Below are 24,345 nucleotides of genomic sequence, written 5' to 3'. Positions count from 1 at the left end.
AAAGAGAGCATACATGTGCTGTGTGTTGATTTTGGCACTTTACCTCAACATGCTTAATGTCACCTACATGTGTCATTTATCATGCACCTTTCCGTTTGGGTTTTGGTCCCAGTCTTCTGGTGAGTGATGGACACTTACCTAGACTCACCCCAACGTTCACCTCCAAGCTCCCGAACACACAGGTCATTGATGACATTTGGTTTTCAGATGCTTGAATTCATTTGTACAGTATAGTGACTCACATGCTTTATAAATAAATTCATTCAGAGTGTTTTACATTTATTCCCATGATGTTAGGCTAATTATTATTCATGCATTCCATGAACAGGAACACATTTTCCATATTTTTGATGCCCATGAAAACACTAAACAACCCAAATACTTATACCCAAATACACATTTTGTTTTTAGATAGTCACTCTTTATATGTCGACATATATTTATTCTAAGGTTGAACGAATAATCGTTTTCAAATCAAAATGGCCATTAGGTAATCCTGAAGACCACGATTAATTGTATGTGCAATATTTAGCTGAATGTTTGGGGCAACATTTTTTATTCCTATTTTTATTATTATATTTTTTTTCCCACAAGATAAATGTTAGAATAATGTGACATATCACAGATGTCAATGTTCCATGCTTATTAAAAGAAAAACACTTATTGCTTGCAATTCATATTATCCATGTTCTCATCCTTGCATAGGCAAATTGAGCCGTCTCGTGTTATAGTGCTCCATGAAATGTTTTATCTGTTACACAATGAATATTGAACTTCAGCTAAACATAAAAGAATAATAATCTTAATTTGAATCATAATCACAATATCTGGCAGAAAAATCCCAATTATATTATTGCCCCTAAATTGTTGAGCCTTAATTTATTCCTGTCTTGTAAGAATAAACTGTTGACATCATGAATTATATGACATATTATATGGAGTGCAACCCACATTCATTATAAATTCTAAAACGGGCTATTTGAAGGACTGTTTATATCAAAAAGTAAAAGTGGAAGCCGAATGTTTCAAATTCTTGTTATTCGTTTAAAACTTAAATGAAGTTGTAGCGGAAGTGTAGTTGAATTTTTTTTTTTTCTTTACTCACCTACTTCCGTTTGCAGTAAAGAATGTTGCTGACCTAATTTTTTGTGTTGTCCATACACAGTGGGTTTGCTCATGATTATTAACGTGCATTTATGATTAATTCACATAACACATACATTTAGCTTTTGTTGTAGTTGAGACTATTGTCTTTTTCTCTCTGCCCATGCCAAAGTACATAGACATAAATGTAGTCACCAATACATCCTCACTGCAGGACTTGCAAAGAGACAAACGTGTTTCAATTTTATTTTTGGATGGTTATTGTGCAGTTTGACAGTGTTCTAAGTCTCTCATGTATGTTGTACAGTATGTTTCTACGCTGCCTTCGTGGCCAAGTCTGCCTTCAAAAAAATGTTAATTTCAATGAGACCTTTACCTGGTTAAATACAAAGAAGAATTAAAGAAAAAAACAGCAACCATACCCTCTTTCTCCTCCCCGCCTCAGGATAGCAAAGGGCTACCAGACGTCTCCTGACCTCCGTCTGACTTGGCTGCAGAACATGGCAGAGAAGCACAACAACAGGAAGTGTTACACTGAGTCGGCTATGTGTCTGGTCCACGCTGCTGCCCTGGTGGCCGAGTATCTCAGCATGCTGGAAGATCACAAGTACCTGCCTGTCGGCAGCGTCACCTTCCAGGTACAGAGCACAGATAATATACACACCAAATTAACAAGGAGGAAATAAATAATAAAACATGCCTGCTCTGAAAAAAGGAACAGTTACAGGCACACAAAAGAAGCATTCAGAATCTGTTTGTTGTGACTGTTGATTGTTTGGCTGAACAGATGCAAACCCCCCCACCCCCTGCACAACAACCCATATCACACATCTCCCCTGAGATTTTCCAAGTTTGGCTGTGTGTCCAGAGGGGGGAGCTGTACGCTTAGAACGTCAACATATAAATATGGTCCCCTGGTAGCACTGCTTAACACAGCGTCTTTGAAGTGGAAGGAGTGGGGGGTGGGGGAACTGTTCCCCTGAACTGAAAACAAACAGTTATAGCAGTAACTGTGATGATGGTGTTGTCGACGAGCTGTGCCATACACTTGATCTCTGTGGCGTTTTGGTACAGGACACACTAACCCGTAGCAGTTGGCAAGTCATTGATTGTATGGTCATCAAATTAGTTCTATTTCCCATTGTAGGACACCTCCTTTTAAAGTCAGCCCTATGATTGATTATTTGATTAAGAGGGCTAATTGATTGATTGGCTGACTGTTTTTCTCCAAAGAACATCTCCCCCAATGTGCTGGAGGAGTCGGCGGTGTCAGATGACATCCTGTCCCCGGACGAGGACGGAGTGTGTTCAGGACGCTACTTCACAGAGAGCGGCCTAGTGGGATTGCTCGAGCAGGCTGCTGAGCTTTTCAGCAATGTAAGACAATATATGCTATTTATGTTTAGTGTTCAGCTGTGTGCCAAATCCATACTACATACTAATTCTTGCTGTGTATATATTTCCTATTCTATATATATTTTAGATAAGGCATTAGTGTGGACTAAGTGTTACACATAACAAGATTGTTTAATGCAGTAATTATCCATTTAATACTTACAAGTAACCAGAGTTATAGGATGTAGTATGGAATTGGGATACAGTTAATGTTAGCATTGAACTATTAGGGTAGTCATGCCATATGTTACATTGCTAAGCTAACCTGGGCTCATAGGACAAAGGAACACAGCTAACTAGCTAAGGCTAACCTGGTCTCCTCTCCCTGTGTGGTGAATTCAACATGAAAATGAGACCTGTGCTTGCCTGGATGAGTGTATACTTTCCTACCTAAGAGGGGCCGTGCTGTGTTAAACTGACTCACCCAGCCACTGTTTCAGTTCGCGTGTCGAAGGATGACGGCTGGCTTCGGTGACCACGGCGTCGGGACTCCGCGAGCCCGCTCTCTGTGTTGTAGTTCAGGTTTTAAAAGGTGTATTTACGAACGGTCTTTCAAACAGGGTCTTTCTTTCAACAGCTCTAGCGTGTCTTGCCGTTTGAAGCCTCCAGCTTCTCTTTTCTTCCCGAATAAATCCCTCAATGAATCTCCCACACACCTGCAATGGCTGGGTTTAATCAGATCGACACCACACCCCCTCATGTGACGTGACAGTCTGACCCTTATCAAATCTAACCACATAAACTTCCTGAAAGACTTCCACCCATAGAACATGTGTTTTCATATTTTTAGTGTCAAATGCAAATATGTCCTCTTTAAATACTGTATGTGGTCATACTAACCAGCAGTGATGGCTGTCTCATCAGGGTGGTCTCTACGAGGCAGTGAATGAGGTCTACAAGATCATCATACCAGTCCTAGAGGCTCACAGAGATTTCAGGAAACTGGCATTCACTCATGAAAAACTACAGAGAGCCTTTGATAACATCATTCAGAAGGTAATAACCATATGGCACTGTTGGGGCTGCTTTATTTATTCAAAAAAGGTTAAAGTAGAAATTAGAGAATTAGGAAGATACCATAATAGATTATGTAGAAATATATTTTACAGAATGGAAAAGCATTTCCTTATTCAGTATTTCTTAAAGACATACTGTATAATCTAATGTTCCTTTAGAATGACTTTGGATAACTAATATCCTTGAAAAGGACAATTAACATTATTGTTGTGCTCAACAATAACATTTATTTTTCCAGATGGTTTTACACTAAACTCTTTAAAGTGTTCTTTACAATAAAGACCCCATAAAAGGCTATTAACATAATGAGAAAGAAAATGTTACTGATATAATTCCAATTATAGAGTGAATAAAATCTTCTCTTTGTTGCCCTCCAGGGTCATAAGAGGATGTTTGGAACCTATTTCCGGGTGGGTTTTTATGGGGCCAAGTTCGGAGACCTGGATGAACGGGAATTCATTTACAAGGAGCCAGCAATCACACATCTGCCTGAGATATCACACAGGCTGGAGGTGTGTGTGTGTGTGTGTGTGTGTGTGGGTGTGTGTGTGTGGGGTGTGTGTGTGTGTGTGTGTGTGTGTGTGTGTTGTGTGTGTGTGTGTGGTGTGTGGGGGTGTGTGTGTGTGTGTGTGTGTGTGTGTGTGTGTTGGGTGTGTGTGTGGTGTGTGTGTGTGTGGTGTGTGTGTGTGTGTGTGTGTGTGTGTGTGTGTGTGTGTGTGTGTGTGGTGTGTGTGTGTGTGTGTGTGTGAATCCTACAGAGAGAGGGAGGAACAGTGATTTTCTTTTCTTTCTTTTTTTTTCTTTTTTTAATTTTGGAAAAGCTGAAAAAATTGGGCATTGTGCCTTAAAGGACAACTAAAGTTATGAAGTATACAAAAATGTCAGCCTCACATTAACCAAACAAGTCAATGAATCAAGTTATTTAATGCTTTTGAGTAATATTTTATTCTTACATGAAAAGCTTTACATGGCAATATAATGTGGAATAGAAAATACTTTATTGTTTACTTTTTGTGCGTGTGCAAAAAAGCAGAAATTATGTTTGATATATTTACATTAAAGTCACAACAGACTATATTATGAAAAATACTGTATGCTAACTACACAATTTCGCCCACTCCTAGAACTTCTACATTCAGTGTTTTGGAGACGCATTGGTGATGATCAAGGACTCTACACCGGTGGACAGAAAACAACTCAACCCCAGCAAGGTAGGTGCCTGTAGTGTCCCACCACTGATTGCCCCTACATGTTACAACCCTATTAATGATTCCTCTGGTAAAATTTATCAAACTTTGCATTACCAAGGAGTAATGTTATGCTACTAATGCCATTTGATAAACAAGAAAATAGGGAATTCTGGCAAGTTACTGTTAAGAATATGTAGTAGTGTAAAGCAGAAACATTCAGCAAAAACCTAGACATGTAATGTATCATCTTAAACACAGTTGCAGTGTAATTTACTGTATTTCTTAAAGTAGATATGCACACATTTAGATGTATGCAGAAACAAACACCTGTAATACAAAAAAAAACCTGACTGTGTGCAAGGGCTATTTTCATTTTTATCTCGCTTTGTGGCATATATTGAAAAACTGTCAGTAAACAGTAAACTACCACACCTCTCCAGGCATACATCCAGATCACTTATGTGGAGCCCTTCTTCGATGACTATGAGATGAAAGACCGGCTGACAAACTTTGAGAAGAACTTCAACCTGAGACGCTTCATGTACACCACGCCCTTCACTAAGAGCGGGCGGCCGCGGGGGGAACTCCACGAGCAGTACAAGAGGAAGACCATCCTCACCACCATGCATGCCTTCCCCTACGTCAAGACTCGCATCAACGTCATCCAGAAAGAGGAGGTAAGTGTCAAATACGTGGTGTTGAAAATCTAGCGTTTTTTGAGTCATTTTGGTGATTGCAGCAATGAATTTGTACAATATTACCTCTCTCTTGTTTCTAGTTTGACCTGACTCCTATTGAGGTGGCCATAGAGGACATGCAGAAGAAGACTAGAGAGCTAGCAGTTGCTACACATAGAGAACAGCCTGATGCTAAAATGTTGCAGATGCTGCTACAAGGCGCTGTGGGAGCCACTGTCAACCAGGTACGAGCATTACAAATTTTTTGTGAAGGCACTGCTTCTATTTTACACTACCATCTGTCTGCTCCTATTTAAGCTGAAGTGATCACTTACTTCATGCTTAACCAAATGATGGCGGTTCTCCCAAAATGATTGCTCTTTGTATCATACATAGCCCTTTTGTCCCCTGAGTGTTCCGTCTTAATGTGCAGGGGAAAATAAACCAGAATAATTTACCTCTATTTATCTTATCACAGTGACATTTTCCATTGTAGCCACAGAGTGCAGGCGGGAGACATGACAGTGATCATCAAAGCCTTCACCCCATCCACAACCCTAATCCTTCCTTTGCCTTTCCCCTGATTTAGTTAAAACGTCAATTCAAGGCCCCCCTTTCCTTTCATGTCCCTGCTTGCACGGCATGCTGAACCGGAGGTCTCTTTGATCTGATAGCTTCCAGGTCCTGCCAGCCTGGTGAATGTTGGAGTAATGATGAAGCTAGCTACATCGTCTCCACTCCCTCCCCCAATGCTTTATCTTCCAGCGTCTAATCTGACAGGTCCCTCGCTTCGACCTGATGGTTGTATACATAACGCTAATGCTCAGCAGCTCCGTAAACATATAACTCTTGACTGTAATCAGCACAGGAGGCTGGGTTTCTGTGTGTGGGTCCGCAGCTCAGACCAAGGACCGAGGCCCAGGCCCAATGCGTTTATGATGCTAATCAGAGCTGTTTAACAGTGCCTGTCGTGATACAGGCACCGTGCGAGTGTGTTGTGGTTTTATGATGAATATAAGTAAGGATAACAAGATCTCATACCGGGCAAATGGGAGCCAAATGGTGGGTGTATGCAGTGTTAGCAGTGACATTAGCCATGCAGGAGGCTAATCATGGCTCCTTCTCTGATGTGATATCTTCCTCATGTTCTAGTTCAGCATCACGGGCATGCATTAGGCATTCAGTTACGGAGTCATTTCCCCCGTCTGAATGAGAGGCATTCTCATCCCTCCTTTGTTCATACGCTCTCAAACGCTTCCTCTATTTCCTTCCTCCACTTTCTTTTTGCTTTCTCTTTCTTTGTCTCTCTAACTCTGTGTCTTTGTTTTTGTCCCTCTCCCCCTTTTCCGTCCTCTGTTATTAGGGCCCATTGGAGGTAGCCCAGGTCTTCCTGAATGAGATCCCAGCGGACCCGAAGCTCTTCCGCCACCACAATAAACTGCGCTTGTGTTTCAAAGAGTTTATAATGAGGTAAGATACAATCAAAGAAACGCCACCTAGTGACTACACACTGCACTAAAGTCGTGCAAAAGTGAAGAAAAACTATAGAAATCCATGGCGACCAACTATTTAATTTCTGCTTCCCCTTAGTAGCTCGGCAGATGGAAGTATGGAAGTATTCTTCAAAGCGATTTCTGAGTTGAAAATTCAGTATCTTTGTGAGACATGATTTGAATGAGTGAAACACTTCTCCAGGATGCTCTATGTATACATCATTGCCGGTGTCAGTGAAGGAAGATAAAGAGAACTGTAGACAACTGTGACTGATATCCTGCTGTTTAGGCAGAGTGTCATTCAAGATGCAGAGATGGAAGTGATAATCGGCACTAAAGTGCACACCAGATGATAGTTAGAGAAACCAAACACATACAATAGGAGGGGTGTGGAATAATATAACCACTTGTGACAGGGGGTATTTTTTTCATTTCCCATATGACAGTGGAAAATATTTTTCCTCATAATATCACAGACCGCATTTTCTTCTTGAATTGCAAAGGTTTATTGTTCCCAAGAGTTTCATTACATTTTGAATATTCAGAACATAATTTAAAACCACCCTAACCCACAGCAATGTGTCTGAGGATATGATGATTTTGCGCAGGCGTGTGTGCCGAATGTGTTCGTATGTGTGTGCTTTCATCTCGTGGGCATTTGCAGTTTGCTTCCAGAAGATGGTTTTCATTTTCTAACCCTCATGTCAAATTCCAGCTGCCTTGATTGCTACAAGCAGGTTGGCAAATATTTACTGTCATTCCGTAAAGGTTTATTTTCTATCCTAAATCCAGGCAAGCTGGCGCTGGACCCTTTGTATGCCGATGTTCCATTGCTGTTCTAAAAAATCCACTAAAGAAAACCTTTTTTTCTAAGTTGGTCATCATTTTCCCCACAGAATTAAATATCTCTTCCATACAATATGTCACCTGCTGTGCAACTCATTACTGCTTTTTAACTGCCTAATCATAAATGTTAACAGATGCACCGTAATGTTCAGGGTAGGTCCACGTGATCTAGCTGCAGCAACATCACACTAGTAAGAATATCTTTTGATATAGTTGTGTATCACAATATTGCAAATTTATGCAACATTTTTGCTAATTTTATGTTCTATTCAATGAACTGTGTTCTCCTTTTATGCATGATATTATATACACCTCTAATCACATGTGAAATGAAAACCTAATCATTTATTTTGTTGACTTTTAATTATGATTAACCTGGAATCCTTAATTTTGACAACTACATTTTGTTAAACTATGACACAATTTTATATTCTCATGATGCGATTCCACCTAAAATGGATCACCCAGCCCTAGTTCAGGGGCAGATCAGCTTTAAAGCAAATATTAAGAAATTATGTTTAATTGTTAAAACACAATTTGGAAAAGACTGAGTGTTTTGGTGTCCTATTCAGGTAAAAAAAGGACATTATTCAGGTGATAAATTGAGGTAAAATCCTCTAAAATAAAAGTAAAAACAAATAACGAGTATGCAACATCCCTTTAAGAAAAACTGTTTTACAGTCAAGAGGAAAATCCTCTACTGTACCAAATGGGTTTCAAAGCTAATGTCACTTGTCATGTCTAGAAATCGTCGAGATTAGGGCCTGAAGAGATGAATGTTGGAGGGGTTGTTTCTTTGATTGACTGATGCCCTAGCCTGTCATAAACTGTGGTGTTGTTGCTGGCCACCCCCCTCCAAATTTGGATTGCATATGAAGATCACCATTGTTTTGTTTTTTTTAAGTCAGCTCTGAAAACCGGAGTTATGTTGCTAATACAGGAAATCAATACTAAAAACAACACTCTTATTGAGTCAAAATGAAGATTTTATATATTTAAATTACATATCGTAGATACATCAAGATAATTCATTTTAAAATTTTAAACCAAGCAGTCAGATAGATGAATAGCTACATATAAGTAGATGTTTTTATAGCTTGGAAAATCCTTGATTCTTGCAAATCGTCCTTAATGCTCATTACCCTGCGTATTTACACAACATTGTTGTTTCCAAAGCTTCTTTAACAGCTAAGAGATGAACTCAGACATGTGTTTGCAATAAACCCAGTCTCTTATTTCATGCAGACTGCTCTGTATGTTGGTCATTATACATGTCATGATAGAGGACTGTGGAGAGACCCCATACCTTCCCTCTTCTCTTAGTTGTGCTCAGATGGATCTTGCGGTGCTCCCCTTTACCATAAGGCATAAGGGAGAATAGGTAGATTTTTATTTGTTGGTCATTTGTAATTTGGAGATTTACCTCTGCTGCCCTTTTTAACTGTGTTTTGAAACAGCCTTGTGGGGTCATTTACAGTTTAGCTCACATTCTAGCTGAGGTACTTAGAAAGATCTAATGTTGGAGTTCCTTCCAGTCACGTATATTGTTAACTCACTTTGCTCTGGTATGCAAAGAAGTCCAATTTATGTCAAGTAGTTACAAAATGTTGTTAGCACAAAACAGTGCAGTATATTTCTGAAGGCTTGAGGACAGAGGGGGTTTCTGCAAAATTGGTTTGTAGAGAATCATTTTTGAAGCTGCTTTTAAGTTTGAGTTATTGCAGTAAAAAGGTCAAGGAGTACATTTAACTCTTTTTTTCCCCCATCCCATGCAATGTCATTTAAGAAAAATAAATTAGAAAACGATGAATGATTCTATCCCACTCTGCTCTCTGTCCTGTAGGTGTGGTGAGGCAGTTGAGAAGAATAAGCATCTGATCACATTGGACCAGAAAGAGTACCAGCAGGAGCTGAAGAAGAACTACAACCGCCTGAGAGAGAGCCTGAGGCCGATGCTGGAGAGGAAGATCCCTGAGCTCTATAAACCCATCATCAGGCCTCGACTGGAGAACAGGTAAACAGCCCCACCAAGTCAAACAGCCAATACTGTTTTGACAAGAGACAGTGATGGGGGGGAAAAAAGCATATATCATTGATCCTTTCATCACGATTGCTGAACCCGAAGAAAAGTGAGAACAAATGGAATTGAGCAGTTATCCATTCACGCTGTCCGTGTCACCTCTACAAATATTGATAGCTGAACCAGAGCCACAGTACACAGACTGAGATGAGTGTTGAACCAAATGCCACGGCAACATCGCACCCATGTGTTAGTAAAGACTGATTGCTTTCCAAGGGCTTTTATGATTGAATATAGTAATCTTGATACATCTTGTAGCAGTGTATTTCCATCTCTGAGGGATGAGCATGTACTTCAAAGGGATACTTCTTCCTCAAATTTACATTTTTCCATTGATTACTCGGCCTCTGAAATGTGAAGAGAGCTTCCAAAATCAGAGGCGTATCATTGATAGAATTAAACTTGGATGAGGACTGATATCAACTCCAGCAAAAAAATATGAAAAGGTTTATAAAATAAATAATTATTATACCTAATGTTTGAGTCTGAAAAGCAGGAATTAGGAATTATTCAGAATAAAATGAAAGGAAAGTATGTTGATGGATAATCACAGACTGGAATATGTCAACTTTGAATCAATACTATTTCAAAACCACTTTTTTATTTAGATATTTTTCAAATGCTATAAAATTGAATAAGACACCCCAAAATTAATGAATATAGAGGTTTGTACTTGCCAAAGAGCGTTGGAATCAATCATGTTATTTTGGGTAATTACAATTGGGTAGTTAAAAAGAACATTGATACATGAAAACGGGTCAGTTTGACCCGAGGTCAACGCATTGATCAACGCATATTGCTATGTACAAAGATACATCTGCAATAACCTAGTATTGGCCAATATAATAGCCTGTTAATTTATCGGTCTAGTTCTAATAAAAAAGAGTAATCCAAGTTGCAATGACCTTAATATCTACACTAAATCAACTCATGAATGACCATGTAAAATACCTTGACACCTGCGTAGCTCTTGGCTAAGCTAAGTCTGCCATTTTAAAGTCTGGCATTGCAGGCTGAAGAGTGACCAATTGATACAAAAAATCTTATTTTTGTGCCTTGCTCATGGAAACATTTAACTTAACCATTCCTCCTCATCATCATATGATCATACTATCTTGTGTTTCTGTCTTTTACCAATCTTCCCTCATCTACTTTTCACAGGGATTCCTTCAAACGTCTAAGTTTCCGCAGAGCTCAGGAGGAAAACTCCTGAGATGCAGCGGCTCGCCTGAGACAGAGTGCTACGGAGAGGAAGGGGAGGCTGTCACACAACCGAGAGAAGATGAGATGAAACAGGAGAAACAGCAAGGAAAGGAACTGATGATGATACCTTTGCACTCCTCTGCACTGGCGCAGTACATTGTGTCCACAATGGAGGACTTACAGTTTCCCAACAGTCCAGTAGTGTTTTTTAATGGCTGCTGTACATCCACTTTTATGATGTCATGGTTGTTTGTTACGGGAGAGTGAGAGGTGAGTTAGCACATAAAAGTATGGAGGTGGGAATCTCAAGCAAAGTGTAGCTTATTGAGCATTTCACTGTAAAATCTTCAGATGCTTTGGCTCTGTTGATTCCTCTTTTTTTTTATATAGATAACTGCAAGTCCTAATAATGCTGCAAACATTTCCTCTGGGTTGGGATAAGAGGCAGACTAGAGTTCCTCTTCTAAGGTCCTTGCTGGCCCAGGGCCTGTATGTGTGCCAATTATGCTCGTGTCCTGTGTGTATGTGTATATAAATGCGTGAATGGATGTGTGTTTATTTAGATAATGTTTGGAGTAGAATATGTTGGTGCCATACTGAAGTCACTTTGGACTAAGTGATGATAAATGATTCTGTTCTGTGCTAAAAGGCCTCTGAAATTCCACTCCAGGCGTCTATGATGTGCCAGTTAGAGCAGCAAGAGTATGGATGGATTGGTGCACTGGAAAAACGGACACAATTTCCTGTGTGAGCGCTTAAGTCCATTCTTTGTCTTGATACTGTTGGGCATACAGCACCTGGCTATGTAGCTAATGGAAGTGTTAACTTATTGAGAGTTATCTGATGTAATAACACAGGAGGCAGATAGACTTATCTGAGGCTCTAAATTACACACGGCTAATCTCTAAATCCACATTTTATATTTACTATAGGTATTATATCAGACAGTTACAAAGCTGTTTACAAAGATATAAAAAACTATTTTGCATTTTATTTTATGAAAGGAATTTTTAGATAAATAGGATAAATAATAGCAATAATGATATTAATTGGAAATATTATTCAGTAGGCAGGACTCAGTGATACAGCGAGTGTACTGTAACAATATCAGTGTATGTTCCAGTAGTTTCAGTACCTGTTAGTAAATAGTCAACGTCCGACGATGTACACAGTGCCAAATTTAATTCCTACCTTATTTACTAAGGAACTGAAATACTTAACTAGTAAGGCAACATTTCTAAAAGTCACTTCACACAGCTGTGTGTTGCAATGTGGATTATATGTTTACTCCATATGTCATTCAATCACTGGAGACAGCATTTGTCCATGTTATTAAATGTGGAATTTGTAGGCCTTCTTGTCATGCATACAATGATGTTGAAGCACCTGAATAAAACTTAATATATACACATTTGTCATCACTGTGTTTATTGACTATTTTTTAAACTTTTGCTTTCAAGAAATGGCCTTAAAAATATGTACTATTAATATTGTTACAGAGCTAACAGGATTACCAGCAATTGATAAACCAATTCAAGTCATCAATACGCCATCAGTATGGTTGGTATTCATTAATTGTGTTCACATGTTAGGCTTACAGTTTTCTGAAATGGTACTGTAGTGTAATTTTATTTATTTATTTTGTATCTAACTATAGCCCTATCCATTTTAGTTTCAATAGGCTACTGGTAGACCGTTTATTTTACTTCTTATTGATAAGTAAAATATCCACTAAAGGTTTTTTCCGCATACAGTAACTCTTGGATAAACTGAGTATCTATACTCAGTAGCTTTAGACATCACAAAGGCGGGAATAACTTGGGGAAACTACAACCGGCTGCTGTCGCGTAAACATGACGTCATCGCCGCTCGACTTCGACATGACAGACACAGGTTTGTAGACTTCATTCACAACAAGTAAAGCACGTCGGGTACAATTCCAGACAGACAGTGGTATGCTGACAGTTGGTTTTTGACATTTTGTGAAAAAAATACCGTTAGCTGCTAGCTAGTGATTTATGGCAGCACTGCCGCTGTCGGAAGTGCCCCGGAATACAGTGTGACCCTACGTGTTTTGGACGTTGAGTTTTGAATGATAGCGAGCTCACTCGTGAACTTCCTCGTGCCATAGGTCTACTGTCAGTTCGCTTCACGCCACCGTTACGTTTAAAAGTGAAACATTAAAACAACATACCTCGTCTTTGTAACTCACTGCACCGTCTGGTCCTCTCATATACGACTTCAATATGTGTAAGCTGAGTATAGACACCGTTAATATTATATAGTAATATTAAATTATAAAGTAATACATACAGTCTATGGTATAGTTACGCGTTTAAAGGTACTTAACCAATACAGAAAGCTCTGTAACCGTACACCCTAATTATATCCTCGTGTTGTCTTCCCGCCGATCTGCAAATGTTTGTTTTTATGAGTCAAAATTTCAAATGAAAAACCCTTTTTCAAGTTTTGGTCGTAATTTTCGACACTTTTGTGTCTTTAACCCCGATGTTTTTGTCACTTTGTCACTTTTTTTTTTTTTTTAAACATTTTTGTCTCTTTGTTTGGCATTTTTTTTCTCCAAATTTTAGTCACTTTTTTGTCATTTTTCTTTATTTTTTACATTTGTCACACACAAGTTCTTTTATCAATTATTCTTTTCTCCAAATCCTATAAAATTGACAAAAGTAGTGAACTGATTATTTATTTAAGTTGTGAGGAGCCACCCACGTTACTTTTTTGGACAATTTGTTTGAAAGAAACCCAAATTGAAGTTTAATTTTTTGCCGACGTTTTTGAAGCTTTTTTGTCACTTTTTTTCAAAGTCCTTTTTTACATTTTTTTTTTTAATCCTCCGGTTGTCCTCGGGTCAAATTTGACCCATTTACAAAAACTTTTTATTTCAGAACTATGACAAAAGAACCTTGGAAAAAAATTGACAAATATAGAAAAAAAAACTACAAAAAAAAACACTGAAAAAGTGACAAAAAAACATCGGAAAAAGCAACAAAAAAATTGTTAAATTGACTAAAACATACTTGCATGCATACATACAAAAAACTGACAAAAAAATTTTGAATGAAATTGACAAAAATTTCAAAGTGTAGAAAAAGAAACACAAAATGGTAAAATTTCAACACAGAAAAACACAAAGTTGCAAGTCGACTGGAAGACACAAGGGTTAAATGCCATAAGATTAAATAAAACACCCATATTCAGTAAGAGTAGGGAACTGATCATTTAGTTTACTTGTGAAGACCTTTTTTTTTTTTTACGTTTTGGTTGAAAGAAACCCAATTTTCCGATTATAGAAACATTTTGAAAATGGGTCAAATTTGACCCGAGGACAACAGTAGGGTTAAAAAACCAAAGCACAGATCAAGGCTAACCCTTGATGATGGGAACAGTAACGTTACGTTGTAACTGGTCTGACTTTAGTATGCATAAAAGGCAAGCTCGTACCTGTTTTACCTGCAAGGACGCACTGTATGTCAGTTTAACCTTTTACAAAGTAAGTTAATAACCTCTCTCTATTTAATATGTATCTTTGCTCCTCTAAGCTCATAATGACAGGTTTTAAAATGTCTGGAGTCACTCTTTTGTTATTCCATAGTAACAGTATGCAGAATACAGTAAACATAATCACTACTCTACAAGTGAGTATTTTTAATTTCATATTTATTATACAGGAAAGTCAAAAAAGTAACATGACAGTTCAATGCAAACGGGCCGGACTCAGTTCAAGAACTGGTTTTCAGCCGATTCCTGTTCTGCAGAAACACAGAACCTAGCTACAGCACGTCGAGACAGACATTTGTACAGTACGTCGATAAGGACTAGACAAATTTAGACAACTAAAATAACAACACAGTTTACATAAGGACAAAGACATTTATACAAGACATCAGCTAGGCTAGACAAATACGGACAATGCAAACCAGGCTTGGACAATACAATACATGAACAATTAATGCGTGCAAGTGTAACAGTTAAGAAGGAGCTGTTTGTATGCCTTTTTGAAATATGTGATGGATGATAGACTTCTGATGTGAATGTCATTCCAAATCTTGGTGTATGTATGGAAAAAAGATTTCTGACCACAGTTGTTTGTGGATGGAGGAACTGGAATAAGTGCCTGTGAGACTGACCTAGTGAGGCGTCCTGGTCTCACGTGTGTCGGAATAAGTGCTGGTAATGTGGCATTTTGAATCTGAAAATAAAATGCAATTGCATGGCTATTAATGAACTTTTCATAAGTCAAAGCCTTAGAACGTGCAAGTGCAATGCAATGGTGAGACCACTTTGGAAGGTTACTGTGGATCTTGAGGGCTCGATGGTATAGTCGTGCTATCTTTAGTATTAGGAGCATAGTTAAAAACAGAGCAGCCATATAATTCAGATGTTTTCAGCCAGTACCTTTTTATTACTTTCCGTAAGAGATGTTAGGGTCTTTCTGCTTTTTCCTGTAGCTGACTGTAGATATTGTCCTCTTTTTTCGTTTTCTCAAAATCCTGTGTACTCCTGCACTCAAATTGTCCAAGGAGTTCCTTGTGTAAAGGGTAACACACCTCTGTCTTGCCATATATATATATATATATATATATATATATATATATATATAGCAGGAGAGCTTTAATATAGGCAGGCTGCTTCAGATCTTTAGCTGTTCCTGGTGCTGGGCTGAGGTGTTTTGCTATTACTGCTTCATTAAAACAGAGCTAAATGGGCTCAAGAAACTGTTTTCCTGTATGGAAAACATTAGTGGAATGTGTGAACAGATGGAGTTTGGCATTTAAGTTTGAGCTTAGCATACAGACGCTAACAAATGTGGCTTCATCACTGTACACTAGCAGCCCACAGGAATCTATAGAATATAAACTAATAGTTTGGTCTGAAACTTACGCAAATATAGTCCGTCAATTATCCTGAGAGAAAAAGTTTGAAACTTGAAAACAGAAAATAAAGTTATATATTTGGTCTTGCCTCCTAGATCTTCTGCTCAAGATGGAGCCAGACAAGGACCTAAACCCCGACATGGATGACCTTCCACTCCGAGCCAATACTAACCACATACTTGTCAGACATTATGTGCTGGACCTGACTGTTCATTTTGACAGGGAGGTCATCAGTAGTAGTGTTGTTCTTTTCCTGGAGCCTTGTGCTGGATTAGGGACTAAGGCTGACGAGGACGTTGGATCTGGAGCTGGGACTACAAAGGCCGGAGGGTGTCGGGATGTGGATACAGTGGAGGATGGTACTAAAGGACTTGGAGAGACTACGACAAGGATGGAGAAGATGTTCGGTGCTAGTGAAAGGGATGGGGCTGAATTTCAGGCTTTGCCCGCCGTGGGGTCGCAGACTGCAGCTAAACCCGAAAATATTCAGTCTTCACATTCGTGGGAAACCACAAGTGACCGTGATTTCACCTTAGTGCTGGACTGCTGTGACCTGGATGTGTCAAAGGTGGAAGAGGTGGACGTTACTTCTGTGGCATCCACGGTTGCAGCTGAGAGCATCTCAGATGTCAGTTCAGTGAACCCACACGCCGCCTTTATTCAGAACCTGATCTCGGTGCCCTCTGATCGATGGAGGCAGAAGCACCAGCTGTTTTTGCTGTGTAGCCGTGCCCATGGGGCTCAGGGTGGCGGCTCACTGCATTTTCAGAGAGACCGATGGAGTCTGCAGGTAAGGAAGAAGGGGGTCGTGACCCCTCAGGAGTTCCCTCGTGCTCTCAGGATCTGCTATGAGACGAGGCCAACAGGAGGCTCCGTGAGGTGGACCAAAGACCAGGACAACAGGTTTGTCTCAGGATAATAATAATGTATTCATCACACATGGGCAATTACAATGTTTTCACTCTGTTGTTAGAATACACATTACACACAGGCCTGAATTACACACACACACACACTAATGGAGAGATGTCAGAGAGGGGGGGACTGCAGTTGTTGATGGACAGAGACCATGACTACTTTAGCAGTACCCGGGAAGTGAACCGGCACCTCTCCAGCTACCAGTCCACCAACATACTTTGGCCTGTAACCAGCAACTTTGGCCTTGAACCAGCAACCCTCCGGTTCCCAACCCAACTCCATACAGACTGAACTACTGCCCCCCAGGATGAAAACCCATGCCCAACAGTGGTTTTAGCAGTTTAATTAGACTTTTTCTTAAATATTTTAACACTGGGAACTGGCAGCACGTCTGCTCTGATTTCTGCTACTCAAATTACACCATGATATTCTGAGCTTGCTAGGTTAGAATAGAATAATACTGATTCATTAATTCCCGCCTCAGGCTATTCTGTTCTGTTCTGTGTGTAGATGCTTTACGTGTGTGTGTGTGTTTCTGTTTCTTTGAGCATTGAAATGAGCATTGTTTGTAGTTTACCATTGTTTACCCTTCCAGGGTGTGTGTTTACACTGCCGGTTCTCCCATCAACAACCGAGCTCTCTTCCCCTGCCAGGAGCCGCCTGTTGCCATGTCAACATGGCATGCAACAGTTCGGGCCCCCAGTGAGTGTGTGGTTTTGATGAGTGGGGAGGAGCAGGCTGTACCTATTGAGGACGGGGACACACGTGAGTTGTTATTTCACAAACCTTTTGTGACAGCCAGTAGAAGTCGATTTTATTAATATAACCCCAAATCACAAATTGGCCTCAAAGGGCTTTCATTCTGTACAGCCTACAACACCTTTTATTTAAATAAATAAAAACTGTACTCATTTATTTTGTGTTGCGGATTATTTTGTAAAATAAATAAGGTGGAAAGATGGGTTTTGGAAATTGTGTGCCTTTTTAACGGTTGGCATGAGGGATAGAGATTGGTTGGGATGAAATAAGATGACAACAACATGAGAATAGTAACCTGAATAGTAAAGTGAAACAAAATGTCTATTTAGTCCACATGTTTAATTTCATTTATCTCACCATGATATCTGCCTGTTATTCTCTCTCTTTGACATTTTCATCCTTTCCCCCTTCTTCTCCCTGTACTCTCTGCAGCCTCCTTAATCTGGAATTACTACGTCACTATGCCCATGCCTGCCTCCACCTTCACCTTGGCAGTGGGCCACTGGCACCAAGTCACAGCAGAAATTCCCCCAGCATTGGAAAGGGGGGTGAGGGACGGGGCGCATTGTAGCAAGATCACCAAACCCGAGGCTGGGCCTGGGGAATGGACCGAGGCTGACCTTAGGTCTGGACTTGTACGCTCCATTAGTGAAGTAGTAAAGGGCTCTCCACTCAAGACTGGCAGGTATTTTATTATTTTTCCTGTGTTCCTTTCTTCTTGTAAGACCTCCTCCTTCCAGACTGTTATTAACCCAAGTCTGGCCTTTCAACGTTCCATGGTGAAACTTTCCTTTTGCCGTACCAAAAATGGTGCAGGTGAAGTTATTGTAACGGACAGCATGCAGGACTCAATCATCTTGGGTTCACAAGTACATTACAGCTTCTATCATAGTACATTGGTTAAAGCGCCAAGCAGAAATGATCTTTGGACACCAAAAGAAGGAAAGCTCACATCAGATTTGTAGAGGCACAGGATATAGAGTGCAGGCTGCTTGCTGTGGGCAGGGCAGGGTTGATCTGGGGTCTCCCCCTCCACTGGCCAGCAGGTTGGCAGGTCTGCCAGTGGTTTCCAGTAATCCTCCTCCTCCCGTCATGGTTTTCCTCCAGCAGCAGCCCATCTGTAGCCTGCTACAGGCTCCAGGAATATCCCTCTACAAGGAAGGCCTTTATATTTAGTGAATGGCTGGAAGGAAAGTTGGATGGCGCTCAAAACCTTTGGAATGGTTCTGATGCTGAGGGTAGAGTTAGTGCTGGATATTAGATTTAGAGTGCATGAGATTGCATGTCGGCACCTAGATATTTTTTGGGATTACTTTGGTTTGCCTTTGTGACGTATATATTCCATATTTCCACTGTTTTCATTTCCATGCTTAGCACAGAGAGACAGGACACATTGTGCCATATTTGGTTCACTTACACAACCACTGTATATATTTTCAATTACTTCAATAAATTGATTAAATTGTTGTTATTAACCTTGGATTATTAAACCTTTCTCCCCCTGTTTAATCTGCTACAGCGGAGACCAGGCCACCCGCTCAGACTCTGCATTCTGTTACTCTTCCCTTGAGGATGAGGGGCTCTCTGTAACTGATTGTTCAGGCATGGTGGATGACGGCATCTGTTGTTCCCATGGCGACTACCCTTGCCGATTTACTGAGCAGTCGGCTAGGTCCCAGCGGGTGATTCCACACCGTGTGTTTGGCCCCTTCTCCTTGCTGCAGAAGGCCCAGGTGGAGTTTTGACTAAGAACCACTGAGACATGAGCTAAATATAGCTTATACGATTAGATTAGACCGTTAGCATCACTTAATGTTTGTGTCATTATGCCAGCGGTTTTCAACTGCCTTCTCTTGACAGAATGGTAAAAGTATGAGACTGTATTCCCATGAGGACTGCTTAAAACACCCCTCATCTTCTAAATGGGAATTTCTAACCCTATAAGTATTAAGTCAAGGCTTTTGCCCATCTGTCAGTTTTGAGCAGATGAGTCACGAAACATTTAAAACAAACACTAAGTGCAATTGCCTCTAAAGTTATACTTCTTATGCAGCACATAGATAATACTTTATTCAGATTAGATAAGACTTTATTCATCCCAAAGTGGGGAAATTCCCTTATTACAGCAGCAGCAGTATCCTACAGTAAAAAGCAAAAAAAAAACAACAGGCAAACAACAGACAATGGGCAAAAGGTATTAAATGAATATAAAGTGGCATTAAATAAAAGGTATTGTAAAGTGCGGTTGTCATAGTACAAAAAAATATATAAAAATAGAACCATCAGAGACATATGCAACACATACTGTATGTAGAGGAGAAAATACTATTGTTATATCCTTCCCTTCTGTATCAACATACAAATCTGCTTCAGGTAAAACGTGCGATTGTTTAGTTGTCCGTTGTTTTGAGAAACTTGTTCCCTTCCTTTTGCAGGGAGTCCTCAAGCTGTTGCCTCAATGTTTGGCTGCAGCCCACTCCCTTCTGGGTGTTCACCCCTTTCCTCGCCTTGATGTTCTCATCGTGCCAGCAGGATTCTCCAGTCTAGGCATGGCCAGGTAATACCACCCAGGTCTTTTGTAGAATGGTACAAGGTGTGAATTGGGCAAAATGCTAGAAAGAGCAAAGGGTAAGGAAGTTAGGAAGACAGAGAAAACTAGTTGAACTGGCTCATATGTTTAAAATTAGTGTATAGGTAACTTTAAGAGGGATTTTGTGTATTAGGTGGATTACAATTCTGCTATGGGTTTTTTAACCTTCACTAACGGGATTTTTGACCACTTGGGTTCTAGCAGAATCAACTTTTGAGTACATTTCTGACCAATTATAGTCTTTTAAGTTAATATGGTAAACAGTTGCCTTGTTACACGTCCAGAAGATACAGAGCTACTTGATCGTTTATTTTCTGACAAATTGACTGTAAGTCCAATATTCATTTTCCTGTTGGCTCAGTTTTGGTCTCCACCATCTCCAGAGGGAAATATCTGGCTCACAACTGTCAAATAAGGCTGGGCAATATAGAGAAAATCCAATATCACGATATTCTCTACCAAATACCTCGATGTCGATATTGTATGGTTGACTATATGTGCTTTAACAAAATGTTATTTACACAATGGGATTTTTGATAAATATTCTCCAGAAATGATTTAATGACTTAGTGGGTAAAGGTAAATGATTGAACAGTCTGGTAAGTTCAGAAAATGACATCACTTTACTGTAATGTAGCCTGTAAAGACAACACTTACCATATTACAATATATCCAAAATCTAAGACGATATCTAGTCTCTTATCGTGATATCGATACAACAATATCTATATATTCCACAGCCCTACTGCAAAATGCTCCGATATGTTCACCCGCTAGTAGCTAAATTAGTCAGTTTGCTGATTGGTGCTTGGGAGTCTGCTTGAAATGATGCTGATTAGAGCTGTGAGAGTGAACCACAACAGTAAAGTTGGAGTTTGTGAGTTGAAAGATGCTTAAAAGCTCAATTAAAGTCTATGGAGATGTTACTGCAAGCAACCCTTGTATTCTGGTGTCATTTAAAGGCCCATTTTTTGACAATAGTTTATAATATATATTTTATAATAGACCGTATATAATTATAATTTAAGTTGCAAAGAAACAGAACATCAAAGATTTGACACAACACGTCACACAAAAGTCAGCACTTTGTTGTTTTTCAACTTTATCCTTCTGGTTCCTTGGTTTTTCAAGTAAAATGTATCTGGGTTGCATGATTAATGACATACTTCACATTTCCAGACCCTCTCACTCTGTCTCAATCTTCTTCATGGAGATCTTCCACATTGGAATTATTTGTTAAAATAAAGAGTCCAACTTCCTCTAAACTCTGTTCAATCACTTGTCATCACTCCTTTTTTCCCTATCATAACCACTTTCAACACTGGCTTCAATGTTTAAGCTGCTAGCACGTCTGGGGTGTTAATAAAAGGATATGTTTCAGTTGTGAGTTTGAGCCTGAATGCTGCCATTTAGGCCAGTCTATTATCTTTTCAGCAGGAAAAGTAACATTATTACTTCATTTTACTTTACAGACTCAAGGTCCAGTTAAAAAGTACACACAACACATTACAAGAGGGGTACAAACCAAACATAAATACATATAGACAAACTGACTCCCAAAAATATCACAAAAGAGACACACACACACACATACAAACCTACAAATAGCAATGCCTAATAATTAAAACAGGTACAGATGTGTGGTCCAGTGATTCCAAAGTTTTGACGAATATCTGATATCACTAAGTGCAGGATTGGTTATAGCATTTAAAATTGTATTATTTGACTCGGTTCATCGGCGAGTGAATCTGTACATAAGATTCCTCAGCACAGCATGGAAGGTGGGAACATTACACGTCGCACACAAATGGTTAGCACTGCTCCATCTTGGACGCTTCATCCAAATTCTAAATGCATCATTATAGGCCACCTTTATCTTGTTTATCTTTGCTTTACTGTAGCTGCACCATAGATGAGCTGTATACAGTGGAGTACAGTATGCTCTGAAAAGAGATATTTAAACTCCTTCAGAACACACATGAAATTTGCGTGCCAGAGTATTTGCTTGTTCTTGTAAGTTACTGCACTGCCGCTCTATATTTCATCATCATCCCAAAAAACCGTCCCTGATAATGTGGGCCAAGTATTTTACTTTAGTAACTACCTTAAGCTCTTGCCCTGACAAGTAAAAACAGGGAAAGCATGGCTTCCTGTCCTCCTTAGTTCTGACAATCATTGCAACACTCTTTTTAGCATCAAATTTGATGTCATGCTGTAGTCCATAGTTTGAGCAGACTTTAAGTAGTTGCTGTAGGCCAGCACTATATGGAGACATAACTATTAAATCATCTGCATGCATCAGATGAATAATACAGCTAAATTAAAAAGAAAAAGTGACAATATTCCCCCTTGTCTAACCCCATTGGTCACTGGGAAAGGAGCCGATGTCCTCCCTCCATCTAGCTTGCGTAGTTAATGGGAGTACCAATAATGCATAAAGATACGTATCAGGTATGGAGGGACCCCCCACTCTTGTAATTTTCTAAATAATTTATTGTGATTAACACGGTCAAAAGCTTTGGATGCATCAAGGAAACAATGCATATATACACACATCTGTGCTATGTTTCTTTTTAAAACCACATTTATTGTCAGTGGTTATATTCTTGTAGTCTGTCAAGTAGAATTTGTTCTAACACTTCAGAGAGTACACTCGCTAGAGCAATCGGCCTGAAGTTTATTTATTATACTCGAGCATTGCTACATTGAAGCCAGACAAAATGTAACCAGATAAAAGTTGGCAGACAAAGGATTTTTTTTAGCCTCTTCACTAGGCCTCTACTTAAACACCTTTTCCATCCACTATCCCTTTCTTCTTTCATTGTCCCATCATTAACCCATTATTTTTCATGACTTTTTCTATTCAGTTCCTTCCTTCATTGGTTTTCCAAAACGCTACTCCCCCCCTTTCCTCATCCCATTTCCAAAACTTGCCACCTCTTTCTTCCTTTATCCCAATTTCCATCCCACATTTTTCTTCTTCTATGATTTCCCTCAACTGTCTTAACCCTTGTGTTGTCCTCGGGTCAAATTTGACTAGTTTACAACAACTTTCTCTATCAGAAAAGAATGTTGCAAAAAGTAACAAATATTGAAAAAAAAACTGGAAAAAAAATCAACAAAAACATTCTTGTTTTAAATGCTGAAAAGTGACCAAAAAAAACAGAAAAAGTGACAAAAAAAACATCAAAAACATTGGAAAAAGCAACTAAGAAATTTTTAAAAAATGACTAAAAAATGAGTAAAAAAACTTTTAAAAAGTGTCAAAAAATAGGAATAAAATTGACAAAAACGTTGAGAAAAGTGTAGAAAAAGGACAACAAACTGTCAAAGTTCAACCCAGAAAAACACAAAGTTGCAGGTCAACGGGAAGACAACACAAGGGTTAAGCTGCTTACACTTTTTTACATTTTTGATGTTGACACTGTCAGTCAAGTTTACACTATATTTCTCCATCCCTTCCTCTAAACCTATCATGGTTCTTTCTTCTTCATTAATTTATTTTTTCCTACCTTTAGAGACGCCCCAACCCCAACCCTCTGGATGAGGGAGGTGGCTAACCTCTTCATTGACTCAGCGAGACAGTCAATAGTCTCCTGTTTTATATCATTTTTTTAGAAGAAATTTCAGGTGGTCTGCAGGCTCTCTGCTCCACACTAGACCTATGTGTATTTATGTTATGTATGTTTGTGTGCAGCTTTAGTGGAGGTCTGGGGGCGGATGGGTGGGTGGAAAGCCACAGGATGACAGATTCATTGTCCTTTGCACTATCAATAATTCTGCTCTATGCATTTCTTTGTTCCCTCTTTAGCTTTTGTCGTCTCCACTCTTTTCTAAATTTGTCTCCGTCATCTGAAATCACTCTATCCTGAAAATCAGTAGTGACCTGCTTCTGTCACTTCTTCTTTACCCTACCATGTCTCTTTTCTGTTTTCATCTCCTGTCTTTCTCTCTCTTTGCCCTCATAATATCCCTAAATCTTCAAGCTCCCTGTATTTGCAGTTCTCCTCTGTCCTCTCCACTTCTCTGTACGGTCGATTACTCTCCATTCCGACCTCTAGCAATCTACAATAATAATAGTTTCCCTGGAAATCAAGTTTTATATTCTCTCTGCAATATGGTACTTTCAGCTGGCATATGGTATGCCTTTATATATGACTGCATGGAAGACAGTAGCC

At 39.4% G+C, this 24,345-nt stretch overlaps 2 protein-coding genes across 6 annotated transcripts in view; both read left to right on the top strand.

Moving 5' to 3' along the window:
* The window catches only part of dock8 (dedicator of cytokinesis 8), a 60,821-nt gene extending 48,398 nt beyond the window's left edge, over window positions 1-12,423 (top strand). For all 3 annotated transcript variants that reach the window (XM_032515187.1, XM_032515185.1, XM_032515188.1), the window contains 10 exons: window positions 1,550-1,742; window positions 2,338-2,481; window positions 3,364-3,495; window positions 3,894-4,028; window positions 4,641-4,727; window positions 5,147-5,383; window positions 5,485-5,628; window positions 6,747-6,853; window positions 9,566-9,736; window positions 10,964-12,423. In XM_032515187.1, coding sequence (XP_032371078.1) covers window positions 1,550-1,742; window positions 2,338-2,481; window positions 3,364-3,495; window positions 3,894-4,028; window positions 4,641-4,727; window positions 5,147-5,383; window positions 5,485-5,628; window positions 6,747-6,853; window positions 9,566-9,736; window positions 10,964-11,015 — 1,402 coding nt within the window. In that variant the 3' untranslated portion in view covers window positions 11,016-12,423. The remainder of the gene's footprint in view (window positions 1-1,549; window positions 1,743-2,337; window positions 2,482-3,363; window positions 3,496-3,893; window positions 4,029-4,640; window positions 4,728-5,146; window positions 5,384-5,484; window positions 5,629-6,746; window positions 6,854-9,565; window positions 9,737-10,963) is intronic.
* Window positions 12,424-12,868: 445 nt separating this feature from the next.
* aopep (aminopeptidase O (putative)) overlaps window positions 12,869-24,345 on the top strand; it is a 72,975-nt gene continuing 61,498 nt past the window's right edge. For all 3 annotated transcript variants that reach the window (XM_032515061.1, XM_032515059.1, XM_032515060.1), the window contains exons 1-6: window positions 12,869-12,898; window positions 15,996-16,803; window positions 17,414-17,583; window positions 18,010-18,262; window positions 19,097-19,310; window positions 20,013-20,134. In XM_032515061.1, the coding sequence (XP_032370952.1) occupies window positions 12,886-12,898; window positions 15,996-16,803; window positions 17,414-17,583; window positions 18,010-18,262; window positions 19,097-19,310; window positions 20,013-20,134 (1,580 nt within the window). In that variant the 5' untranslated portion in view covers window positions 12,869-12,885. The remainder of the gene's footprint in view (window positions 12,899-15,995; window positions 16,804-17,413; window positions 17,584-18,009; window positions 18,263-19,096; window positions 19,311-20,012; window positions 20,135-24,345) is intronic.

The sequence above is a fragment of the Etheostoma spectabile genome, chromosome 5 (assembly GCF_008692095.1).
Source record: "Etheostoma spectabile isolate EspeVRDwgs_2016 chromosome 5, UIUC_Espe_1.0, whole genome shotgun sequence".
Classification (NCBI taxonomy): Eukaryota; Metazoa; Chordata; class Actinopteri; order Perciformes; family Percidae; genus Etheostoma; species Etheostoma spectabile.
Note: the sequence above shows the minus strand (reverse complement) of the source record. Positions and strands in the feature narration are given on the sequence as shown.